Source organism: Myxine glutinosa, chromosome 6 (assembly GCF_964187855.1).
Source record: "Myxine glutinosa chromosome 6, kmMyxGlut1.1, whole genome shotgun sequence".
Classification (NCBI taxonomy): domain Eukaryota; kingdom Metazoa; phylum Chordata; class Myxini; order Myxiniformes; family Myxinidae; genus Myxine; species Myxine glutinosa.
Window position 1 is genome coordinate 60,926,329 of NC_136266.1, and position 26,276 is coordinate 60,952,604.

Consider the following 26,276-nt stretch of genomic DNA (forward strand, 5'->3'; position numbering starts at 1 on the left):
CACACTCGATACAGATCATTTGTAAGAAAGAATGAGGAAGCCAGTTCAAGTGAAAATATGCCACCAGAATCAGTAGCTTTGGCCGAATTGATAGCCTATTTGGAAGAAATGAAGTGTACAGATGACAGTTACACTTTCAAGTTAGCCGATCTCACAAAGCTTTATACATAACATCTGGCACAACTGGGAGGTGATATCTCAAAGAGGATTAATTCAACTCACCTTAAGGACAAGCTTCTCAGACACCTTCCGCAACTTGAGGCACATAAGAGCAACCATGAAGTGGCACTGTCATTCAAAGAGGACATTGGTGAAGCTTTATTGCATGCTTGTAGACAAAGCTCTGACAACGACGCGGTCATTCTCATGAGAGCTGCCCAGATTGTGCGCAAAGATATTTTGCAAAAGCAATACCAATTCAATGGATCCCTAGTTAACGAATCATATAACAACTCACCACCATCATTGGCAGCGTTGATGGAAATGATTCTTGCTGGTACAAACATACAAAAACAAAACGCAAACAACAAGGGAGGCGTCTCTGTGCAATCCTTAACTCAACTTGTAACATTCAACACTATGAAACGAGGAAGGTTGGAAACTACAGCAGTACGTCACAATTTGAAACGTGAAACATCACTGCCACTTTACCTGGGTCTTCTCATTCATAGCAAAACAAGGAAACGGGATCTCGTTGACGTTCTTTTTCAACATGGTTTGTGTGTTTCCAAAGGTGGGCGGTCCGCTTCGAAAGTCCGCTTATCCGCTTATCCGCTGCAGCGGACTAACGTTTTCGAAGCGGATAAGCGAATCAGAACAACCCCCGGAAACCGAAGCGGATAAGCGTAAGCGGACTACCGAAAAATTAAAGCGCATCGCGATTCGCCAAATCAGCTGTTAGCCTGAGCCGTTACTCTAGAATTGTGAATATTTATTTAAGTGAATAATAAGTGAAAACTGAATATTTTATTGGACGCTAGAGCGGCAATAACGTCAAGATGGAGAGATTTCTGACTCTCCAGCCCAGCGGCAGTGCCAGGGACAGGCACACGAGCGACGCAAACCAGCAGTCTCAGCACAACGACCTCAAGGCGGCCCTCGACGGCGGCAGCAGACGCGGCCGCCACAAGTCCTTCCAGGACATGGCCGGCGCCAGGTCTGTTGACTAGTAGACTCTCTTGTCAAAGAAAGGACGGGCAAATTGATTTTTCTTTAATGTAACTTGCATATATTAAAATTATATTTAAATTGACTGTAGAGTCGAGTAGAGTCGAGTGGAAAACTTTATTTCAATAAATTTTGAATAAATTTTATTTAAATAAAAATGTATATTTTTGATCTTAAAAGCTTCGTTTGTCTTTGTAGTAGTTAGAAATGGCTATTTAGGCTTAAAAAGCATTAAATTCCCTTTAGAAACGTCAAAAATCGCTTTAAAAACGTCGAAGCGCTTTAAAAAAATCGAATCGAAGCGGATAAGCGGATAAGCGGTAAGCAGACTAAGATTTTCAGCCGCTGAAGCGGATAAGCGAATCGGACTACACGGGCTGGCGGAGCGGATAAGCGGTAAGCGGACTTAAAATTTTCCGAATCGCGCCCACCTTTATGTGTTTCCTATGATCGCATACTGGAGGTATCCACAGATGAGGCCAACAGAGTCAGAAATATACAAACATGACGGCGTTGTGTGTCCAACAAAATTGCGAAGTGGAATATTCACAACAGGCAACCTAGACAACATAGATCACAACCCATCATCAGCATCAGCACAAAGTTCATTTCATGGAACCGCGTTATCACTGACACAACATGTTTCACATGACAAAAGTGGCAGCATTCGAAATCATGAGAATGTCACTGAGAATGAGAACAAACAGCGCTCCAAAACCATAGCCGCCCTTCCTGCATCTTACAGTGATGTGCCTCCTGAAACATTTCCAACTAATAATCCCATTCCAAGAAAACCAAAAGGTCCATCCACTCCAAGTGTGTCCTCCGGAATACAGGACAAAGAAAGTCAGTGGCTTTCGTTTGTACAAAGTCTGCAGGAGAAGGAAGGTCTTGAGAGTGAAGATAATATCTCCTGGTCAGCATACATGGCAAATCTGCAGGTTGAAGTTCCTCGGCCTCCTGCAATTACAGGACTGCTACCTCTGTTCCGCGAGAGTGCTCACACATTGGCAATGGTGAAGCATGGAATTAATTTAATCAAGCAGGCGACAGAACTAGTAAACCCCGGACAAGTTCCAGTTCTGACCGTTGATCAACCACTCTATGCAATTACAAAGAAGATTCAATGGACTTGGCCAGGTATATATGGTGAAGACAAGTTTGTTGTGATGATGGGAGGACTTCATGTAGAGATGGCCTTGTTGAAAGCGATCGGCAGCTTCCTGGAGGGGAGTGGCTGGGCAAGTGTAATGACCAGTGCTGGTGTAACAACAGAGGGAAGAGCAGATAGTCTTCACAAAGGTTCGCAAATATCGAGGTCACAATGGGCACACCAAGTCACAGTAGCGGCGTTGTACGCTCTGCAGCGAAAGGCATACGATGACTACCGGAAAACATGTGAAACTGAAGATTTACAATCATTTGATCTTTGGAGCAAGAAGATGGCTACAAAGTACCCCCAGTTTTGCTACTGGAATAAAGTCCTGCAGTTGGAGTGTCTTCTCTTGGCATTCATAAGATCACAACGGGAAGCCAACTACACGCTCTATGTGAAGACTCTCACGGCGATCATTCCGTGGATGTTTGCCATGGACCATTACCATTACGCCAGATGGTTGACAGTGCATGTAACAGACCTTCAGGAACTTTCAAACGATTCCATGGATATCCATCGTGAATTTGTCAAGGGGAACTTTGTCACTCAGAAGTCATCACACAAGTTCTCTGCTATGGCACACGATCAGATACACGAACAGCAGAACGCTTATGTGAAAGGTGATGGTGGAGTCATTGGAATTACTGAGAATGAAGGGGCTCTTCGCCGGTGAATGGTAGCTGGTGCAGAAATAGCCAGAATCCTGAATGAGTTTGAGGACCAGTTTCAAAGACAGAGGCAAACTGATGTCCGCCACCACGAACAATTGCCTAGTGTCCAGAAATCCTTTGCATCAGATCTCAATAATGCAATCAGTTCCTTTGAAAAACTTGGAAACCCGTTTGCGGAAGACAGTAATGACTTGTATGTGCTTGACACAAAGGTCATCATGCCTGATGAAGTGATAGCCGCAGTGCGATCCATGGAGGACACTGGCAAAACACAATTTGACGGATTTGTGGGGCAGCGAATCAAGGATCCTTCTGACAATTTCTATGATAGCATTTCAAAGAACAATCTGCCACTGTTGAAATTGAAGCCCAAGAAAACAGCTGGAAAGTCTGAGGCGAAGATTACACGTATGAAAAGTAATGTGGAGCTCTTCTCACGAATGTACATTTCTTGCCAAACTAGAGATGGTGATCTTAACACATTTTATGAATATGAGTGTCATGGGTGGCCACCTGCATTGGCTGAAGGTATCAATACAATGCAGCCACCAACCGGCAAGGCTGATCTTTTGCCCTGTTTGGAAGCTTTAGCACAACGTCCTCGTGATGCGCCCAAAGGAGAAGTTCGTATTTTCGATGGGGCTGCCTTAGTCCATCATTTGGAGCCTAAGAAGTGCAACAGTGTGATCAGGACATTTGGTGACTATGCACAGAAACAGGTCCTTCCGTACATTGCCCGAAAGTTAAATGAGGGGACTGTGATGCGTGTTGATGTGGTGTGGGACACCTACAGAACGGACAGTCTCAAAGAAGGCACCAGGCTTGGTCGTGGCACTGGCATACCACTCCATGTGACTGAACAGACATCCGTGCCACGAAACTGGAGCAGCTTCCTTCGTGTAGATTCCAACAAAAAGACATTATTCAGTTTCCTTGCTGATTCCCTGCAAACGATGCCTATTCCAGAGGGAAAAACACTTCTTACAACCTTAGAAGAAGAGGTTAAATCAAAGCCCCCTTCTGATGTTTCTCAAATTCAACCATCTACGCATGAAGAGGCTGATTCACGAATGATGCTACATGCTTGGCATGCATATCAGCAGGGGTACAGAAGTATCGTCATTCATGCAACAGACACGGATGTGGTTGTGTTGGCTATCGCAATGGCAAGCATTATGGACGGTTGTGCAATGTGGTTGGCATTTGGACATGGAAACTATTTCAGGCACATTGCGACTCACATTGGCCCTGAACGCTCATGGGGGCTTCTATTCCTGCATACTGTTTCCGGATGCGATACTGTTTCTGCCATATGTGGGATTGGCAAAAAGACTGTGTGGAGCATATGGAATTCCATGCCAAACTTGGGGGAGGTCTTCAATCATCTCTCACATGCACCAGCGGAAGTAACAGATGATGACATGGACAACATAGAGAGGTTCTTCGTTGTTCTGTACAGTAGAACTTCCCCTCTGAAGAAAGTGAACGAAGCACGCAAGCAGCTGTTTGCTCAGGGAAATCGGCAATCGGAAAATATTCCACCGACAAAAGAGGCACTGCGTCAACATGTGAAGAGGGCAGTCTTTCAGGCCGGTCACATCTGGGGACAGTCCCAAATTGCTAACCCAGAGCTGCCTTCACCTGCAGATTGGAGATGGGCTAAAAATGCAGATGATGTCTGGCATCCATTTTGGACAGTAATGCCAGAGGCGTCAAAAGGGTGCCGAGAGCTGATCAAGTGCAAGTGTAAAAAACGGTGTGCTGGAAATTGCAAATGTTCTGCTGCTAATCTACCATGCACAGAACTATGTTTCTGCTCTGGACAATGCTTCCGATATGAGCAGTAGGAGAAGTAAAACGGATGGAAAAAAGCTTGCAGCATGTTACGGCTGCCAACTGGTACGAAATATACTTTGAAATGAGCTCTTTGACTTGTTATATGATTTGTCAACTAGGGATCCATTGAATTGGTATTGCTTTTGCAAAGAACCCGGGATTTTCAACATTTCGTCTTGGCGGCCATATTGGAATTCAAAATGGCGGCCATACCATTTGTCAGACATTTCAAATTATTGCCTTATTGAACTCAGCATGTCAACATACCCTTGTGTACAAAATTTGAGCACCACAGGTCATTTAGAACCCAAGATAGGGATTATCAACATTTCGTCTTGGCAGCCATATTGGAATTCAAGATGGCGGCCTGTCCATTGGTCAGACCTCTTGGATCCGCCAATTTTTGAACTCAGCATGTCAAAATACCCCTGTATGCAAAATTTCAAACTTTCTGCCGGATGTGAACATCTTGTGCAATTTTTGTTACATATCTGCCCCACTACTACTTTGACACAAGGAAGCAACTGTCATTTTTGTCGAAATTGAGTTATCACTTGTTCTAGGGTATTTGAGGTATGCTCCACGTTCGTACACAAAATAAAGTAACATGACCCTCCATTTCTGAGATATTAACATGTCAAAAGGAAGCAAGTACAGAAATATTGTCATAAAACTTTGACAAAAGGAAGCAACTGAGCAGGTCTTAGTTAGCCAATCATATATCAGCATAGAAATGGCAGATTGAGGGAGTTAACCAATCAGAGAGCGCCTATTATCCAGCTTGGCTTTCTCATGGTTTTTGCTCTGTGTTGTGCTTGTGCAACTGGTTGTGAAGCCACCCGAAAATGCTGAAATTCTCTGATGTTTTCACCCATTTGAGAGATATGTAAGTACCTGACTGTTCAATATGCTATTAGGCATTCAATTTTTAGACTTTTGAGTGAAATTCACGTTAACTCGTGTTTATTGTCTATTTACTAGACGTTTATATCCTGTCGTGTTTGTGCGCAGTTTCTGTGTAGTCCCATATACACATTGCTGTGTACAGTGTACAGAATGCAGTACACGTATCTAATGTTTAGAGTTAGAGTCTTGAAGCAAGTTTTTGAAAGCAATGACTAAATGTAGAGTTAAAATTATTTCCCCCTTCAGTGCTTGTAGTTGTATGATTGTATTATCATTTGGAGGCAGTTTTGATTAAAATTTAATGATCGCCGGTGTAAAAAATTAGGCTAGTCTACATCCATGGGTTACGTGCACGGGAACTTGGATTTTGTATGACAATGTATTGTATTACCGGACACTTTATTTGGAAGTTGATTTCAGACATTCGATTCATTAATTTACTTGGAAAATATAATTTGTATATGCATTATATCATACAAATTAATATTTCAAAGAAAATAAAAAATAATAATATACTAATCTGACAAAATCGGCATTTGAACTGACCCCTTCAACATTTTTATCAATCTCGAGGCGCTGAAAATCATCTTGTATTATCGGACGTGTGTTCTCGATGCAAAACGCCTCAGCACAGCCACGGAAAAGACGTTTAGAAGAGAGACTAATAATAGAGGGCAAAATTGGGAGGAGAGAAGAGAGTAAATGGACTGCAAAGTAGAAATGGGAATAGGCCTATATAAGAGAATGTGTGTGTGTATGTGTGTGCGTGTGCGTGTGCGTGTGGGTGTGGGTGTGGGAGAGAGAGAGAGAAAGAGAAAGAATGGCAAAATACACAATTTGAATTTATAAAGATATTTTGAAACTTGTTGCATTATTTGGCGTTTTTACACATGCCAAAATATTGTAGTACCCCTCCTCCAATCACCCCCTTCCCGCCCTGTCACTCCTTGATGTGTAAACAAATTTGGATTATTAATAAATACACACAAAACCAATAAATATATATCTAGCACAGTTTCATACCAGAGTGATCAGAAAATTTGAAAAGTTGCTTCCTTTTGTCAAAGTATTAGGCCTGGAACTATTACCATAATACTTTGACAAAAGGAAGCAAGTGACATAATTCACACAAAAATATGAATTCATATCTCCAACCATGGTTGCCTAAAAAGTCTTCTTTGAGTACAGTTTGAAAAACTTTATACCCAGGAAGTAAGAAACTCTGCCAAAGAGCAGAAAGAAAAACACATTTTCCTTATTTACAAGAAAACTCCTTTCAGGCAGTTGCTTCCTTTTGTCAAAGTAGGGCAGAATACTTGTATACCATATTGTGGCCAAGTGTTGGTTTTGTTTTGTTTTTTCATTCCACATGGCACAATATTCTTACTGAAGTGAGTACCATTGAAAATAAATTGCATCCATTTATCAAAGAATCAGAATCAGAAGAGTATAGTGAAAACAAACTTCTGAGTTATACTTTTAGGCAGAGAAACATGATGGTCATCGTAAATATTTTTGTTATTCTCCTCCAAGACATGTCAGGATATTGCCAAATTATGATAACTTATAATTACAGAATATAAAATAGCAACATGTGTAGAAGACGGCATCTTTCCTCACAGCAACTTGCTGTCTAAAGTCAATTTGAATCGAATGTTTTGTTGAAATTTCGATTAAATTATTTCATAAAATATAGCAGGCATTGTCTTTTGATAAAGACAATGAACGGACGCAGATTTTCTGGGGGAACCAATAAGGCGACGAATCTACTTCCGGTGACTTCACAGCGAATGGACCGATTAGCGTTGATTTGGCGTCGAGCCTCCAATCCAGTTAGTATAGAGATCAGTATATCCGACGGGAATAGTCACGTGTTCTGACTGTGCTTCGGGGGGACCAATCGGCATGAGGTTTGGGATTGGTGGGCGTGTCTGCTTCTGGTTCGGGTATCTGGATTATTGATGCGTTTCCTGAACTTCGTACCTCCCTGTCCGGTCATCGGCCTAACACCACCATGTCTTGTCTTGGTCGCTCACCTTGCAACTTGTATGCGACCTTGAGATGATTGGTTTTGTTATTTTCCGTTGGGTACGAGGGGTATACTTCCCACACACATAGCAAAAGCAGTCTGCACTGTTAAACGTGTTGGATAGACGTTAAACAGGCTTCCCATCTGCCAGCATCCGTTGGTCGATGTTAAAGATTGTATGGTGCCCTTCGAGAAGAGGTGAACTTTTGCCAGCACCATGAAGAAATTCCAAATTCCTGCTCTAACCAGCAGAGGGCACTACATCGGCGGCACAGTCACACCCTCAACCAATGATGCTACCCCGCATCCTTGGGCTCATATGAAGATCAAAGTGATAGTAATTGATAATATTGTCATGTTCAGGGCTGGTTAACCTCGGCCACTGAACAGATGGACGGAATTGGCTGTTAACTCCCTCTGACTGTCAAACAAGGTCAGATTCACGTGCGTGTGGGAATGCTAGGAGAGACGCGAGGCTCTTATAATCTTAACGGGGTTTATTTTCTAACAACAAATGGAAGCTTCACCCGACATAGGGTAAACAGTGGAATATGAGCGGGGAAGAAAATTGGCAAACACGGAATGCGACAGATAAATAAATAATTATATACAAGATAATAAAATAGCTCCAAAGGCACCACACACCAGACTCAAGCACAGACGGGGAAAGGGAACAACAACTTAGTGGGCCTTAGCTCTGCTGTGGAGATGTCAAAGCAGATGATGATGCAGGCGAGGTAGTCACAAACCAGACAAGTAGGTGACGAAGCACAACGAACAAGCGAGCCGTTCAAGCCGCTCGATATATTCGATCCACCCACCACCTGTTCTAAGGTAATCTCTACCGTGTGCCACAAATATAACAATATATCTACGAATAATAATCAAAATATTACTGCTGGAATAATGTATGTCAACATCACAGACCATCTCCCTCTTTTTTAAAGCACTCCATATTTTTTCAATGAACCAGCCCATAGGCAAAAAAAAACTCATCATCAGAGATATCAATAGTAAAACACTCAATTCGTTTATTTCAGAAATCAACGCCTCTGACTGGAGTGAGGTTTATCAATCTGAACAGGTCGACTCTGCTTATGAAGTATTTTTCTCCGTTAAAACACTTTGCAAACCCAAAATAAATCAACCCTTGATATCCAAATTAATAATAAATTTGTGTAATTACAAAAATAGGATGCATAAACGACATCTACATCATCAAACATCAGCAAACAAATGCAAATGCAAGGATTTCCACAAAGCGCTTACGGCAATTATCCATTATTAAAAGAAAAACTGTTATACCAAAATGTTAGATGCTAATAAAACGAGTATTAACAAGTCAGGAGACGACGATGGTTCACGAGCGAGTGGTATTCAATGACAATGCTCAATGAGCAATGTTATGAGGTTAGTTAGCTACACAATACCGAAAATTCGGTTCGATTCCCACAACTTCGAAAATTTGACCTTTGTGACCTTCAAAGGTCAAAGATTCTGAAATTTGTTGGAAAACTTGCATTTCATGATGTATGTGATAATATAATAATAATAATAATACATTTATTTTATATAGCGCTTTTCAAGAAGCCCAAAGACGCTTTGACAGAGTACAAAAAACAAGTGCAAAAAGACAAAAATCAACAGGTAAATAATCAAAGCAAAAGGAAGGAGAAGGAGAAGAGATAGTCAGGGGTTAAATGTTGTGGGTTAAATGTTGAATGCAGTGTTGAACAGGTGGGTCTTGAGTGATGTTTTGAATGTGGTGTGAGGAGTCTCTGATGGTGTGAGGTAGTGAGTTCCAGAGGGTGGGAGCAGCGATGGAGAAGGCCCTGTCCCCCCAGGATCTGAATTTGGTCCGCATGGGGGGAGGGTCAGGAGATTGGTACCAGCAGAGCGGAGGTTGCGGGTGGGAGTGTGTCTGGAGAGGTCAGTCAGGTAGGATGGGGCCAGGTTATGGAGGGCTTTGTAGGTCAAGAGGAGGATTTTGTACTGGATTATCTGGGGGATGGGGAGCCAGTGAAGCTTGTAAAGGACGGGGGTGATGTGGTCACGGGTCCGGGAATGGGTGAGTAGACGGGCAGCGGAGTTCTGAATGTATTGGAGTTTATTGATGATTATTGAAGGTGAACCAAAGAGGAGGCTGTTGCAGTAGTCCAGATGGGAGGTAATGAAGGCGTGGATGAGGGTTTCTGCAGCCGTGGAGGAGAGGGATGGACGGAGACGGGCGATATTTTTCAGGTGAAGGAAGGCTGTCTTTGTGATCTGTTTAGTGTATTTGTCGAAGGAGAGGGTTTGGTCAAAGATGATGCCAAGATTCCGGATGTGAGGGGAGGTGGATACTGGGAAACCGTCGATGTTGAGGGCAAAGTTATGGGTGGATTTGCTGAGCGTTTTTGGGCCAATGATGATTATTTCAGATTTATCATAGTTAAGTTTGAGGAAGTTGATTTGAAGCCAGGATTTTATTTCAGTGATGCAGTTTGTCAGGATAGAGTGGGTGGCGGTGGAGACGGACTTGGTGGAGATGAAAAGCTGGATGTCATCGGCGAAGCAGTGGAATTGGAGACCATGACGGCGGATTAAGTGACCAAGGGGGGACAGGTACAGGATGAAGAGGAGGGGGCCAAGAACTGAACCTTGGGGGACACCTTGGGGGAGGGGAGCAGTGGGGGATTTGCAGTTATTGATGGAGATGAACTGGCGTCTGTCGGAGAGGTATGATTTGATCCAAGAGAGGGCAGTGCCGGTAATGTTAAAGGTGGTTTCAAGTCAGGTGAGGAGGATGGTGTGATTGATGGTGTCAAAGGCGGCGCTGAGGTCGAGGAGGATGAGAATGTTGAGGATGCCGGCATCAGAGGAGAGGAGAAGGTCGTTGGTGATTTTGAGGAGAGCAGTTTCAGTACTGTGGTTGGAGCGGAATCCAGATTGGAATGTTTCATACAGGTTATTGGCAGAGAGGTGATGTTTGAGTTGAGTGGCTACTTGAGTAGTTGAGCGCGTTCCAAAACTTTTGACAGAAAGGGTAGGTTGGAGATGGGTCTGAAGTTGTTTAGGGTGTCAGCGTTGAGTCCAGGTTTTTTCAGAATGGGGGTAACAGCAGCAATTTTGAGGGATGGTGGGACGATGCCTGTAGACAGGGAGGAGTTTATTGTTGCAGTGATAAGTGGAGAGAGAGCAGGAAGGGAGGCCTTGACAAAGCTGGAGGGGATGGGGTCAAGAGTGCAGGTGGCAGTTTTCATTCCTAAAATCATTTCATTTCAATTTCTTCAATTTTCATTTTCATTTCCAATTTCATCAATTTCATTTCATTAATATAAGATCATGTACGACATTTCACCCTATCAGGAAGCGAACAATGTAATAAAACCATTTAAAAAATCGACTTTTCTAAATTTCGTGACCTTGTGACCTTGACCTTGGGGCAAAAATGAAAAATCGAGCTCAGTGGGGCTAGACACATGACATTGGCCTAACCAAATACCGAAACCCCTGTCAGATTCCACCAACTCCCTCGGAGAAGATGTAGCTTGAACTCGATTACCCCCTAAAAAGACATTTTTCGGGCATCGCTCCGCCCACAATGGGTGCAATACGCCCACTCTCGGCAGGACACAACTAGATCATATCAACCTCCCACCCAAGTTTCATCAAGACCGGGTAGTAATGCTGCAGACACAGACAGACAGACACACACCCATGACGAATATAGTGGTCACTGTTTGATAACTCGTGAACCAAAAATACATGGCGTGAAATCAACTTCATCTTTGGCCAGACTAACAAGAATGATTGTTCCTCGATGGTGAATTCATAGATGGAGAGAGGATTATCTTTGATTCTATAGAGATTTCCCTTAGGTTCTCATTTTGCTATTCCACCTACCAAAACAAATTTTACTGATTATCTCAATAACCCAAATGGCTCTTCATTTTTCATAACACCGACTCATTCCTACAAAATTATAGAAATCGGTAAAGGGCTAAACAATAGCACTGGTTGTGGATTTGATGGAATCAATTAATCAGTGATTAAAGCCTTTATTTCTCAACCTCTTGCCTTTTTTCAATCTTTCTTTCCTTAGTGGGTCTGTCCCTTCTCATCTTAAGGTCACACAAATTATTCCCATCTTCAAATCTGGCAATAAATAGGAAAAATCACGATCACAAACCTATTTCTATTCTTCCTTATTTTTCTAATATCTTAAAAAGACTCGTTTATAACAGTCTTTAAAGGTTTATCTCTAAATTCAACCTTTTTACGACAAACAGTTTGGCTTTATATCGAAACATTCCACTGGCATGGCTCTAGTGCAACTAGTTGATAAACTCACCGATGCGGTTTGTAACAAAACGTCTACCGCGAGCATTTTTATTAATCTGTCAAAAGCTTTCGACACAATTGACCATAGTATTCTCTTATATAACCTTGAGTTTTATAGTATCAGGTTTTATGGCATCACTGAGATGAATGCACATTGAAACATTCATGAAGCCAAATTCTTATTTCTATAACCATCAACAATTCACGACGGTTAACAAGTGTGATTCCAGCTGGAAACAAATTCCACATGGTGTTCCACAGGGCTCTATCCTTGGACCTCAACATTTTCCTTGGTCCTGAATAACTCATTCTTCTTCTTCCCTCTTCCAATTTATATTGTTTGCAGATGATGCTACAATTATATACTCCAAATCAAATGAAGATTTCTTAGTCAACACTTTAAACTCCAAACTAAAAAAAGGTCTCCTCCTGGTTCAAAGCCAACAAACTTTCTTTAAACCACAATAAAACCAAGGACTGTACATACTCTTTTCCCTCGCTCATCCCTTTACCCTCAATCACTTCCATTTTTGTTTACAATACCCCAGTTTTACCCTACCTCATTTATTGTAATATTTTATGGACACACACCCACAACAATAAGCTAAATTCACTCATTGTTCCTCAAAAAGAGCCTTGAGGGTTTGTCCTCGAGACCACCCTGCACCTCTTTTTACTACACTTAACACTCTGACTCAATGATTTTAACAAATTGCACACACAGGGATATCATGTGTCAGCATGTCCATGATCTTCTTCCCTGCAGTTATTCCTCTTACTTCACCTCAATAAATGACACACAATTACCATATTAGATCCTTTAACAATTTGTTCTTACCCTACACTCGCACATCATACTCCATTAATACAATGAGATTTCACGGTCCTAGTCTTTGGAACACTATCGATCGAGCAGTGAAAGCCCAGCCATCCATGAATAGATTCAAATCTTCCTTCTTACTTACGCGTATCCCAAAAACTTACTCGCATCCCAATATGCAGGTGTATAGTACAAAACATTCCCCTGATAATGTTCAAACAAGTAATTGGATTTCATTATTTTGTCGATTCTTGCGTTTGCTTTTGCTCAGTCATTTCCTTATGGTTCTTGTCTGATGGTTGATTAGTTGCTTTAGGCATTTCACCACAAGTCTTGGCTTTTTGGAAATGCCTCTCTACTCCATCACACAAATAAGAATTATTATTTATTTTTACTTATCCTTCTACAAGTATGGAAATGCACCTTATACAGTACCTTCAATAAGTGAAAATGTTGGCCATCTTGGAAAATGGTGGCATATGCCAATTACCCTCACTTTTCAGCTTGTCATCACATTGTTTTTTGATTTCAATAAATCAAAGACTAATTCTAGGTATGCAAAGAAATGTTATTATTCCAGCCCCGGTTGGTTGAAAACTAAGGCCTTTTTTGCCTCATGCGGCAGGACTACATGGCAATATCCTTCATCACACTTGTGACCACAACCTCTGGATCGGCCAAATGTGTCAACGAGCATAAGGCGAGTTTTCAGCTCTTCCTAGCACAGATTGACGACACTCTCCTTTTGTGGAATATTGATCAAGTCAGCCGGATCCATTTTCACAACGTCCTAGGAAGGGAGGAATGTACAAGAATTTCTTTATTTGTGGCGCCACGATGGTAGCATGAATAAATAAATACAAGCAGCAGTGGCTGCAAATTGAAACATTCATGTAGCTGCAAAAAAAACAATTTTGATCAATTTGAGAAAACAAAAGTGTCATTTATCAGATTTCAAGTCGATACCATTTGGCAATTTCCTGGTCTTCAAAATCCTGGAATTCTACCATTCTATTACCTAGTAATGAAACATTATTGAACGACACACAATTTAAAAAACATGTCAACGTTCTGGCATTCGAAAATGTTTCATTATGAGACAAGAGAGATATGAATATATGAATGAAATGAATGATCGTTTTGGGGCCATTTTTCCCCGCTAAAGCGGGGGTTCCTTGCAGGCCCCATGACCTCATGGTTCCCTTTTTGAGGCAATTTTTATGGCCGGATGCCCTTCCTGACGCCAACCCTTGGTCACCTCTTACGATGAGCAGGGATACGGTGTACCTATTCTAAACCGGGGTACACACCGAGATCATTCATCCCAGCAAGCTGGTACTCAATTTGCCGACCTCGGAAGGATGACAGGCTGAGTCAACCCCCCTGGTGTTAATTCAGCAATCGACCGGGATTCAAAATCAGGCTTCTCGGATCCCAAGCCGGCACCCTAACCGCTAAGCCAACACCAGGCTAATACAAGAGAATCATAGAAATAATTATTGAAGGAAAATCACTGTTCCAAGCAACATACTGTCATGTGATTTCCCCAGGTGAATACCACAGGGATCACGAATGGCCAAGCAAGCTTTAACTCGGAGGTGACGATCAGTTCAAATGCCCACTTTTTATATATACAGAGGAAGAAAGAGAAGGGAAAACTGAAGAGCTTACCTGTCGTCCGCAGGAAGTTCCCGAACACCGAAGCGGATTTAAAATGTCCAAAAATACCGGCTTTATTAAAAGAAATGCCGGTAATACAAAATAAAAACACTGTCAAATAAGTTCCTAAATTGGAACGTCCCCCACACCAAACTTGAACACAGACGAAGTGAAAGATAACCTGAAAATAAAAACGTGTGGTTATTTAGTGCACTCAGCTCAGATTGGCTGGTGTATCTCACCATTCCTGACGTCGGCCCCATGCACGCGGCTCTGTGCTTGGCGGGAAGGAAGGCCGCAGTCCGCTTGGTTCACCAGGCTGCACGCGCCGGCGCGAAGCAGGCCTCACGGTCCGTCTCGAACGGCAGGCGTGCAGCTTGCCTCTCAGCCGCATTGGTAAAACCCAGCTCGTCGTTCGTCAAGGGATCACCGTCAGCAAGAGTCGAGCGAGAGGCAGGAACAGAGCGAGCACGACCGTCGGGAACAAGAGGAAGGCGAGAGCGAGGAAAGAGAAACAGAAAGAGAGAGAAGATGTCCGTTTGAGTTCTCGTTGTTGGTCCCGGCGTGACGTAATCGGTGCCTCTCCTCGAATTCCTGCTGGCCAACACCACAGGCTTAGCTCTCCACCACTCAGCGCGCAGTCCATCTCCGACGTCATCGGTCGTACCTTGCCAATCAGTGCGCTGCTTCCTCCTCGGCCTTCCTTCACCAATCAGTGAGCGCCTCCTTACTACGCCCTGACCAATCACGGCTCCTCGGGGCGTGTCTTCAGCCTGCCCGACCTCGATGTGTGCTGTAGCTGGTTGCCGTCCCATCGGCAGTGCTCAGAACTGGCTTCCAGTCGGTTTTTAAAATTATTATTTAATGTGCTTTAATTGGCATTCTTACTCGTGTCTATTGCGGTGCCATAAGGGACAAAGGATCAATCACATAGGGAATTACGAACAGGGAAGTAGTTAACATAATCCCGATAAGTTAACATGCCCCATTCCTCGTAATGGGGACGAAGATACACCTTAATCCGACATCCGGGCTAAACAGGCCTCTACTTATTACATGGTGGTGGTTCTTCTTCTTCATGACAGTCGGAGCATGTTACCTACACAAATCTACCTGTCTAAGGTAATCTCTACCCCACAGACATAACAATACGCTCGTTTTCAACTCCCTCATGTACCTGCAGCTCCTCGGTTGAAAGACCAACGTGAGGTTGAGGCACGCAAAGTCTGGCTTCAAGGCTTGTATCCATGTTGGAATGAGGAACCAAACAAGAGTCCATTTGATCTTCATTCTTTGGGGTTTCTGAGAATTAAACAATAAATGAGAGAGTTCATTCAATACCTTAGTCCACGCAGTCTTGAGAAAAAAAGGACATGAGAAGTGTCTTTTAAACTATCGATTCATGTGCTGAGCACGATCTACAGTCACGTGAAAAAGTAAGTACACCCCATGTAAAGTTTTGACTTCTTCAACATATTTCAATACAGCTATTTGATCATTTCAAAAATATTGATAGATAAAGGTGATATAATATAACAAATATCATGAAACATTTACATTTTGTAGTCCATTGTGTTACGTGGTCCTCCCGGTAACTACCTGGTCTTGGTGACCCCCGGACCGTGGGAGGGACCCCGCCAGAAAGATATATGATTTATACGCTTTCGTAACGCAATCAATATGAAAGACACAACAATTCAAGTCAATAAGAAACCCCACACCAAGGATCCGGATTACTTAATAATATATTCTCCATCCATCATCAGCAATCAACAATCCATAAACAATCTTACTAAGATGGCCATCTCATAAATTTCCCCCCTTTCCCCACTCACGACCCCTCAATGGTCACTGTCCCTCACAATGTCTCTGGGACCCTCCAGACCAAGGTGAAGGTCGACTTCTACGCACACGGGCGGTTGAACGAACCCCTGGCTGATGTGTTCCAAACGTGCACGTCGCGTACCGGGAACAGCTGCTGCAGCGCACACCTCCTTGCAAAACAAAGCGGGCAAAGCAAAGCGCGGCTTGCAAAGCGCGCGAGGCCCAAGGTGCGACCCGTACGCGTCCTTGTAGACGTGGAGGCGAACTGTGCCAGACGCTTGGTTCCGTGCACGAACCCACGGCAACTTGACGTGTAATCGGTAATTACCCCGCGCAGGTAACTCCTTTCGCCAGACGGACTTTCAAACGCAGCGTCCCCCACGCTGCTCAATATCGACACCGCTCGCGTCGGAGCTGGGCGAGGAAGAAGAAGATCGCCGCTTCTCCAGGACCTCGTGTCTCTCTTTTCTTCTTCCGGTTCACTATCCCGTTTCCGGTCTCCTGTTATCCGGAGCCTCTCTAACCATTTAACCACAACAACCTTTAATAGAATAAACATTAATAAGCAATGACATGAATAGTAATTCACCTAAATCCGGGATCCGTAACACTCCCCCCCTTCAAGAAAGAAAGTTTGAACCCCGCGAAAACTTTCTGGGCTGGCCAACTTTGATAAACAAACCCGATACCCCAAATCATCAGTTCCCCCCGGGCACAATTATCGCATCTCAAAAATAAAGCAACAAACTTTCACCAAAACCCCCCAGAGATTCCAAGGTAATTCCCTCTAGACCAAGCGTCAACCACTTCTAGTTGCTCTTGGATGGAGGCCCAGCTGAGTACTCACTACATGGACGCCTTAAGGAATGTGGGGTTCACGGTTAGTCCAGGGAGGAAAGTTCATTACATGGACGCCTTTAAGAACGTGGAGTTCACGGTTAGTCCGTGTAGGAACGTTCCCTACCGGGACGCCTTTTAAGAACGTGGCGTTCACGGTTAGCCCGTGTAGGAGCCCAGGCTCGGCGGCTCCGCCGTATATAGAGTGCTTCAACTTCTCCGGACTCCTAACAGTTACGGTGGGACCCCTTGTCCCAGCAGTCCCCTGACTGGCGGTCTCCTTCTCGGCCAGTCCTCTGCCAATCATTCTTTCGGGAGATGCCGTAACTCTGGGAGCCTCCATAGTAATATCGGCTGCTGCCAACACCAAAACTACCGCCAAGTGGTCCTCTTCTGTAGACCTCTCGACGCCTATGAAATGCCTTCCCTACTGTTATGGTCCGACCCTCCAAATCCTTACCATTCCAATTCTTCTCTGCCTCCCTGGCGTCTCTTGTGCTTGCAAACGTGACAAAGCCGAACCCTCTTGACCGTTGCGTTTCCCTCTTTTACCACCCGCACTTCCACCAGCGGCCCATATCTGTTGAAGACAGAGGTCAGAACTTCTTCGTCTGAGTTGAAGTTCAGTCCCCCTACGAATAACTTGGAACTTTTGTCGCCATCCCGAGCTGGGGTGGTGTTATTTCCCCTGCAGGGCTCTTTACCCACCCTCGGGTTACCATAAATTTGCCCCCCGGCCAAATCATTCCCGATAATTACAGATACCCCCTCTACAGGAAGCGTGGCTTGTAAACCGACAGTGACCGGTCCTGACACCAAATCGGATTCCAAATGGATGACATGAAGTGGGGCACTAACACAGCCACCGATCCCTTGTAACCGAACACTATCACCAGTTGCGGTACTCTTTGACAATGGCAAAATGCCTTCAAGCATTAAGGATTGATGGGCTCCTGTGTCCCTCAAAACCCTAACCGGTCTTGGGTTAGTCAAGTCTCCCTCGAGTGAGACAAACCCCTCATAAATAAATGGTTGGTAACTCTTCTGTGGGCGATTTCTTACGCTAGCCATCGCATTCGGAGTTGTAATAGTCGGACTCCGCTCTGGGTTGTCCCTTTTCATGAGGTAACAACTGGACATCAAGTGTCCAGGTTTTTTGCAAAAGGCGCAAGTAGGCCCGGAGGAAAAACTCGTGGTCTGCCTCGGGCCCCCCGGGAAATAAGTTTGTCTTGGGCCCGTAGCCCTCCGATTTCGAACAGTTGGGGTATACGCGTTGTCCCCATAATCCTCTCGAGGCCGCCGCCATGTATCGTCGTTCTCCGCACCGGGTGTTCCATAACTCCCCTGCTGAAGTCTAGGCGAGGAGCTAGGTGTGTGGACCCCTATCCGGTGTGTTAAGGCATAATCATCTGCCATGGTGGCTGCGTCCCACAACTTTGGTACTTTCTTTTCCTGCAGGTACACTTTGATGTCCTCGTGGACACACTGTTGAAATTCCTCCACCAGCATCAGGTCACGCAATGCTTTGAAGTCGTTCGACTCCTTTCGACTCACACCACCGATCAAACATGTTTTCTTTCACTCTGGCAAACTCCACATGGGTCTCACTCTCCCTCTTCCTGGCATTCCTGAATTTTTGCCGGTAAGCTTCAGGAACCAACTCATAGGCTTTGAGGATGTGCTTCTTCAATACCTCATAATCTGCACATTGGTCCATTGGTAGCGCCGAATAAATCTCGAGCTTTACCCACCAGCACACTTTGCACTAGTATGGTCCAGGCCTCTTCCGGCCAGTTTAACTGTCGAGCCACTTTCTCAAAGTGTGGAAAAAATTGAGTGACTTCCTTTTCACTGAAGGGTGGAACCAGCCTCACATGTCTGCCCACCTCCCAGGTGTTCTGGCTAGGTGTCGACCCCATCAGCAAGGGTGGTACCTCTCCCCGTTCTCTCATTAAATCCAGCTCCTTGAATTTAATTTCTTGCTGAAGCGCCAGATCACGTTCCTTCAACTCCCTTTCGGCTTTTCTCTCCTCTGCTTCGAGTTCCCTGGCAGCTCTCCTCTCCTCTGCTTTTCTCCCTTCTAACCTTTCCTGGAGTTCTCGTTCCACTCTCCTTTCCTCTGCTTGTTTCTCTTCTCTCCTCTCTTCTGCTTTCCTTTCTTCTTCTGCTCTTTCCTTTTCTGCTTTCCTTTCTTCTTCTGCTAACCTTTCCTGGAGTTCTCGTTCCACTCTCCTTTCCTCTGCTTGTTTCTCTTCTCTCCTCTCTTCTGCTTTCCTTTCCTCTTCTGCTCTTTCCTTTTCTGCTTTCCTTTCTTCTTCTTTGATCCGTTCCTGGCTCCGTAATTGCAACTCCAGTTTCCGGATCTCAACGTCTTCTGGTTCTTCGGGTAGCCACTGCCAGGCTAACTCGTCCCATGTTCCTAATCCCACCATAGATTGTATCACCGTGGTCTGCAACTCTGCCTTCCTCAAATTAGTTCGGACCTCCAAGTTAAAATGTTTGGCCAATTTCAAGAGGTCCGCTTTTAGTAACGCTCGGAACTGTGCCTCACTAGGTGTTACCGCAAAGTTCTGTGCAACAAACGCCATGGTGACTATCGTTAACACCTGTTAACCTTCACCCAAGACTTTACCATAATTTCTCAAAAATTTACCAATTAATAATTAATTAATTAATTTTAATTACTAAAAAAAATTATTTTATGATGTTATACAATTTTAGATCCCGGAATTCAATTGGACGAGCCCCCAATTCTGTTACGTGGTCCTCCCGGTAACTACCTGGTCTTGGTGACCCCCGGACCGTGGGAGGGACCTCGCCAGAAAGATATATGATTTATACGCTTTCGTAACGCAATCAATATGAAAGACACAACAATTCAAGTCAATAAGAAACCCCACACCAAGGATCCGGATTACTTAATAATATATTCTCCATCCATCATCAGCAATCAACAATCCATCAACAATCTTACTAAGATGGCCATCTCATAAATTTCCCCCCTTTCCCCACTCACGACCCCTCAATGGTCACTGTCCCTCACAATGTCTCTGGGCCCCTCCAGACCAAGGTGAAGGTCGACTTCTCCACACACGGGCGGTTGAACGAACCCCTGGCTGACGTGTTCCAAACGTGCACGTCGCGTACCGGGAACAGCTGCTGCAGCGCACACCTCCTTGCAAAACAAAGCGGGCAAAGCAAAGCGCGGCTTACAAAGCGCGCGAGGCCCAAGGTGCGACCCGTACGCGCCCTTGTAGACGTGGAGGCGAACTGTGCCGGACGCTTGATTCCGTGCACGAACCCACGGCAACTTGACGTGTAATCGGTAATTACCCCGCGCAGGTAACTCCTTTCGCCAGACGGGCTTTCAAACGCAGCGTCCCCCACGCTGCTCAATATCGACACCGCTCGCGTCGGAGCTGGGCGAGGAAGAAGATCGCCGCTTCTCCAGGACTTCGTGTCTCTTTTCTTCTTCCGGTTCACTGTCCCGTTTCCGGTCTCCTGTTATCCAGAGCCTCTCTAACCATTTAACCACAACAACCTTTAATAGAATAAACATTAATAAGCAATGACATGAATAGTAATTCACCTAAATCCAGGATCCGTAACAATTGTATAATTTAAATAAACATAAATGCAAATTTCGCATGTGGAAAAAGTAAGTACACCATTGACTCTAATAGGTGGTATTGCCCCCTTTGGCAGAAACAATCTCAAGTAGGCGTTTCTTATAACTGTCTTCCAGTCCCTGACATCGACTGGGAGAAATTTTTGCCCACTCCTCCATGCAGAATTCTTTCAGCTGTGCGATGTTTGAGGGGTTTCTTGCATGCACAGCTCGTTTCAAATCCCCCCACAACATCTCGATGGGATTTAGATCCGGGCTTTGACTTGGCCAATCCAGAACCCTCCATTTCTTTCTTTTCAGCCATTCCTTGTTGGATTTACTGGTATGCTTAGGGTCATTGTGATGTTGCAAGGTCCACCTTCGATTGAGCTTCAACTTTCCGACAGATGGCCTCACATTATCCTCAAGCACCCTCTGGAACAATGAAGAATTCATAGTGGATTCCATGATGGTGAGTTGCCCAGGCCCTGATGTAGCAAAGCTGCCCAAAACCATAATATTTCCACCACCATGCTTTACAGTCGGTATCAGGTTCTTGTGGTCAAATGCTGTCTTTGGTTTTTGCCAAACATGTCTTCTGGTACTGTGGCCAAATAGCTCTACCTTAGACTCATCTGTCCAGAGCACATTGTTCCAGAAGTGCTGGTCTTTGCCGAGGTGTTCATTGGCAAACTTTAGTCTTGCCCTGATGTTCTTTCTGGACAGCAAAGGTTTCCTCCTGGCACACCTCCCATGTAGATCAAATTTGTGCAGCCTCTTTCTAATGGTAGACTCGTGCACTTTGACATCAACAGTGGCAAGAGCTACCTGTAGGTCCCGTGATTACATTCTGGGGTTCTTAGAGACTTCTTTCAGCATCTTGCGGTCTGCTCTCGGGCTAAACTTGCTGGAGCGGCCTGGCCTGAACAAGTTGGCAGTTGTTTAGAATCTTCTCCACTTGTAGATGATCTTCCGGACAATCGAATGATTGATTTCAAATTGTTTGGAGATCTTTTTAAATCCCTTCCCAGACTCGTAGGCATCTATAACCTTCTTTCTGAAGGCCTCAGAGAGCTCTTTTGATCTAGCCATGGTGAGGCCACACACAACAACAAAGAGCAAACCAAACTAAATGTCTGAGGTTTAAATAAGACAGGTTCCTCCAAGATCCTCTCTAACGATGTTCTAATCATTTGCACCTGAGCTGCTGCACCTGATTCTAATTTTAGGTATTTGAAGTAGTGATAAATGTCAGGGTGTACTTTCTTTTTCCACATGCGAAATTTGCATTTATGTTTATTTAAATTATACAATGGACTACAAAATGTAAATGTTTCATGATATTTGTTATATTATATCACCTTTATCTATCAATATTGTTGAAATGAAGATCAAATAGCTGTATGTTGAAATATGTTGAAAACGTCAACTTTACATGGGGTGTACTTACTTTTTCACATGACTGTATATTTCCTATGAGCTGCCATTTTGTCTGAATCTGTATTTATTTATGTAATCTCCATTTAAGAGACCAGAGAAATCCTATGCTAAGAGAGCGAGCAACAACTTTGATTGGTCAAGATAGGGTAAAAATGGCATACTATTTTGTCCAAGTACTGTTAATGGAAAATTTTTGAAAGAGCCAAGAAGGTCATTTTTGTTCTGCAGTGTTCAAATATACTGTACAATTAAATTGAAATAAAATAAACATTTTAAAGGCTGTAGTTTACCTGTTTACCTTAAAGGCTGTAGTTGAGAAAAAAAAAAAATTCGGAAGTTTACCGCTGTTTTTGCACAATCTTTTACACCACCTTATTTAACATGTTGCATTAGTTATTTGTGCATGTTGTTCGTGTCCTTTGTGACGTCCTTAAAACAGCAAGTTTCCTGCTTGGAATGATGATCAATTTTGTTTGGCTGCCAGTCAGGCAGACCAAAAAAGAATACCTGACCAGAATACGAAATAAAGGAATACCAAAAAAGAATTCTTGGGATGAGATGCCGAACAATTTTCCAAATTCAGTCAAAGTACTGCAATTTCGTGTTCTGAATCATGTTCCCATTCCTATTCAAAATAAAAATCTTGAAATTAAACGAAGTAGTTCCAAGATCATAAACCGACATCTGTCGACAGACAAATATATGAATGATCGTTTTAAGGCCATTTTCCCCGCAAGAGCGGGGGTTAGCCTTGCGAGCCCCATGACAATCATGGTTCCCTGTTTTGAGGCAATGTTTTTATGGCCGGATGCCCTTCCTTGGTCACGCTCTTACAATGCGCAGGGATACGGTGTACCTATTTTAAACCGGGGTACACACCGGGATCATTCATCCCAGCAAGCTGGTACTCAATTTGTCGACCTCGGAAGGATGAACAGGCTGAGTCAACCCCCCTGTCATTAATTCAGCGATCGACCGGGATTCGAACCCAGGATCCTATGATCCCAAGCCAGCACCCTAACCGCGAAGCCAACACCAACACCAACACATCTGTGGACAGACAGAATGAATCAATTGCGTAACCCCTCTTTTTGCTTTGCACACGTGGGGCAATTAATAAATACACCAGAGTTGGCTCGCACCAAGTTGACTGTGCAGGGTAAGTATTCTATGAATACCATCTAGTTTTTTTTTAAGTGTGGGGATAATGATCTCTGTACGCGAGTGCAGAGTCTTTCCGAAGGCCTCGTTTCCGGGGCACTTGCTGCCCACCACAGGAGCACCAACGGCCCAATAACGAGAGGGTCTTCCCCCCAGTGGGGTTACACAAATCCATGACCACTATTATAAACACCAATAGGGGCGTAGTGAAACAATTATTTTAATGAATAGGATTATAAATAATTAAATTTATATATGTGGGAAAATCAAGTGCCTCGGAAGCAGTGATGGAGGTGAAGGTGAGGAGTGAAGAGAGGGGCAATGATGTGTGTGGGAAAATTGCATGCTTGGTCAGGGTCGCCCAGATGGCAGAACACAGGTTCGGTTCACTCGAGGGCCTGGGTTAGATTCCTCGTCTGGGCGTGTAATTTTCCCACATATGTCAATTTAATTATTTATAGTCCTGATCATCAATATAACTAATATGTAGTTAAGTGAGGTTAACTTATGTAGTTAAGTATTATGTAGTTAAGTTATGTTATGGTGACCGAGAATGTGCCATGGGAATTCATTCCTCCACATTACAACATTACATCCATAGGAATATCCTGTCTACTTAATGTCGCACTTTCGAGGAATGCTTCCACAAAATGAAGCAGAGACTTCTGCAATGTTTAAACTAGCAATTATACAATTTATTTCAGAAAATTAATACCACACCTCACAAAAAAAAAAAGATAAGTCGATTCTGAGCACAAGTCGAGGATCGAGGTGGGAGTGGGTGGGGGGTTTGGGGGGGGAGTATTGACTTGTATGCCAAAAAAATACTGTAATTAAAAGTTATCTAAAAAAAAAACTAAAAAAAAACTCATGAAAACAACTCATTTACAAAGAAAAAAGATTACGAAGAATAGTCTCAAAAAGAAACCCCATTACAAAACAACTTGAAAACCCTGAAACTCTTCATCTGCTGCTTACGATCCCTCATCAGTTGCAGCAGCTGCAGTGTCTCACGGCGTCGATCACGATCATCCAGCAGCTGTTGGCAGCCATCTTGCAGTGCCTCGGCTTGTTTGTTATCATTGACAACACATGCCAGGTCACTCAGCTTGGTTTCCAGCACTGCCTGCCAGTTAAAGTGAACGTTTAAGTTTTGTGAGAGTTAAAGCTAGTTTTGTACCTATTAACAACACAAGGTGTAATGACTATACCTGGAGCTGGATGTCCGAGAGTAGTAAAATATTTGCAGGGTACATGGACAGTCTCTGAGCCGGTCCCAGCCATTCGGGCTCTCCTCCAGCCCCAGTATCCACTTCCGTCATCTCAGCAGTCTTGGGGCCTAAATAAAAGAATCAATATTTCTACAATTAGACATTTTAAAACACAGACGGATGACTCTTGGTATTGAAGTGTGGTGCTGCGCACACACAACTTGCTTGCCAAAGAGGTTGGCCACAACGCGTTTGTTAAAACAAAATGAGTCTATTTCGAAAGCTCGAACTGCAGCACTGAGTGAGCGGGCTCGAGCTTAGAGCCCGCATATATATGCCGAGGCCACGCCTAGTTCCCGGGCATGGCCGATCGGTCGAAGGGCGGGGCATGTGCCATCGGTCCCCGCCTGGGCGCTCGCGCCACCCACTGGTGCGCGGAATTATTGCCCCTTGTGCCCGCCACAGTATCACTTCACATGTTGTAAGAGGGTGAGCGATGCGAAGCAGTTTTTACAAGTTTACCTCAATAAGACAATCTCACCTGTTCGGCTACAAGAAGGCTGCCAGGTCTGATTGGGCATGAGGAACACGAGAGCCGTATTTGGTTCAAGAAAGGAGAAGTATTCTTCGTCGTCCACCAGCGTACCATCTTCCGCCAGTACCACCTGCACCTGCTTCTTCTCTGTCACGTGCAGCTTTTTGCAGCCTATTAAAACATCCATCAAAACTTACATATTGATGTCGATTAAACGACTTTTTATGATAAAAAACAATTTGTAACGAAACAAAAGGATGAGTTAAATTGCTCTCATGGAATGATTATTTTGTATAATGCTTGTGAAATCCATTTCTATAACTAGAATAAACACCATGGAGTGCATAGCTTCGTCAGGCTGAACAGTTTATGCTTTGCATCTGGACCTTCTCCACAACAAACGCTGCTGACCACAAAAAATGTTCTTACCGAGGTGTGTGAGTTCCTTCAATGACGACGCGACAAGGCCGTGACTTGGTTCGTTCAACACACTCACTTTAAAAGGCTTAACCGCCATAAGACAGGGTCAGGTAGCTCAGGGTAGCGAGAGAGTTGTAATGAACATCGAAGTTCCTGTAAAGAAAGGATTATGAACAATTCTTCCCCAAAAAAAAAAAAAGGGGAAGAGGTCACCAATACCATTATTCCATCGTCAGTTCCTGGTTCCGCTATTTACTTTCTCTCCCGACTCCCATAGTCCCATTCGACATATGAAATGACGTTACCAATACTCAAATTATTTATAGGTAAGGCAAGTAGTTAAATTAGGAAATACAAACCAAAGAAAAGATTCACATTTTGACATCAGTAAACGGGGTTTCAAAAGTGAAACGACTGCAGCGACGTACACCGACAAGCCTTGCATACCGCGTACGAAAGAAAAATTACAAAACGTGAGGATATTTACAATGACGTCACGTATTCGTGTGTCGCGTGCAGACGCCGCCATCTTCGAGGTAACCACCAGTGAGCATCATGGGATCTACGACGTTAATTGAAACGTTCTAAACAAAAAAGTAGCACATACTTCTCACCAATAAACAGATGTTGATTGCTTTCTTCAAATTTCTACCCATTGTCCTGTATTTTACAAA

General features: G+C 43.8%; 1 protein-coding gene across 2 annotated transcripts in view; it reads right to left on the reverse strand.

Moving 5' to 3' along the window:
- Window positions 1-26,027, reverse strand: part of LOC137429850 (uncharacterized) — a 92,458-nt gene extending 66,431 nt beyond the window's left edge. For both annotated transcript variants that reach the window (XM_078779915.1, XM_078779914.1), the window contains exons 1-5: window positions 25,612-26,027; window positions 25,189-25,353; window positions 24,648-24,775; window positions 24,415-24,562; window positions 15,745-15,869 (exon numbers count right to left, since the gene is read on the reverse strand). In XM_078779915.1, coding sequence (XP_078636041.1) covers window positions 15,745-15,869; window positions 24,415-24,562; window positions 24,648-24,775; window positions 25,189-25,353; window positions 25,612-25,699 — 654 coding nt within the window. In that variant the 5' untranslated portion in view covers window positions 25,700-26,027. The remainder of the gene's footprint in view (window positions 1-15,744; window positions 15,870-24,414; window positions 24,563-24,647; window positions 24,776-25,188; window positions 25,354-25,611) is intronic.
- Between the last annotated feature and the right edge of the window lie 249 nt (window positions 26,028-26,276).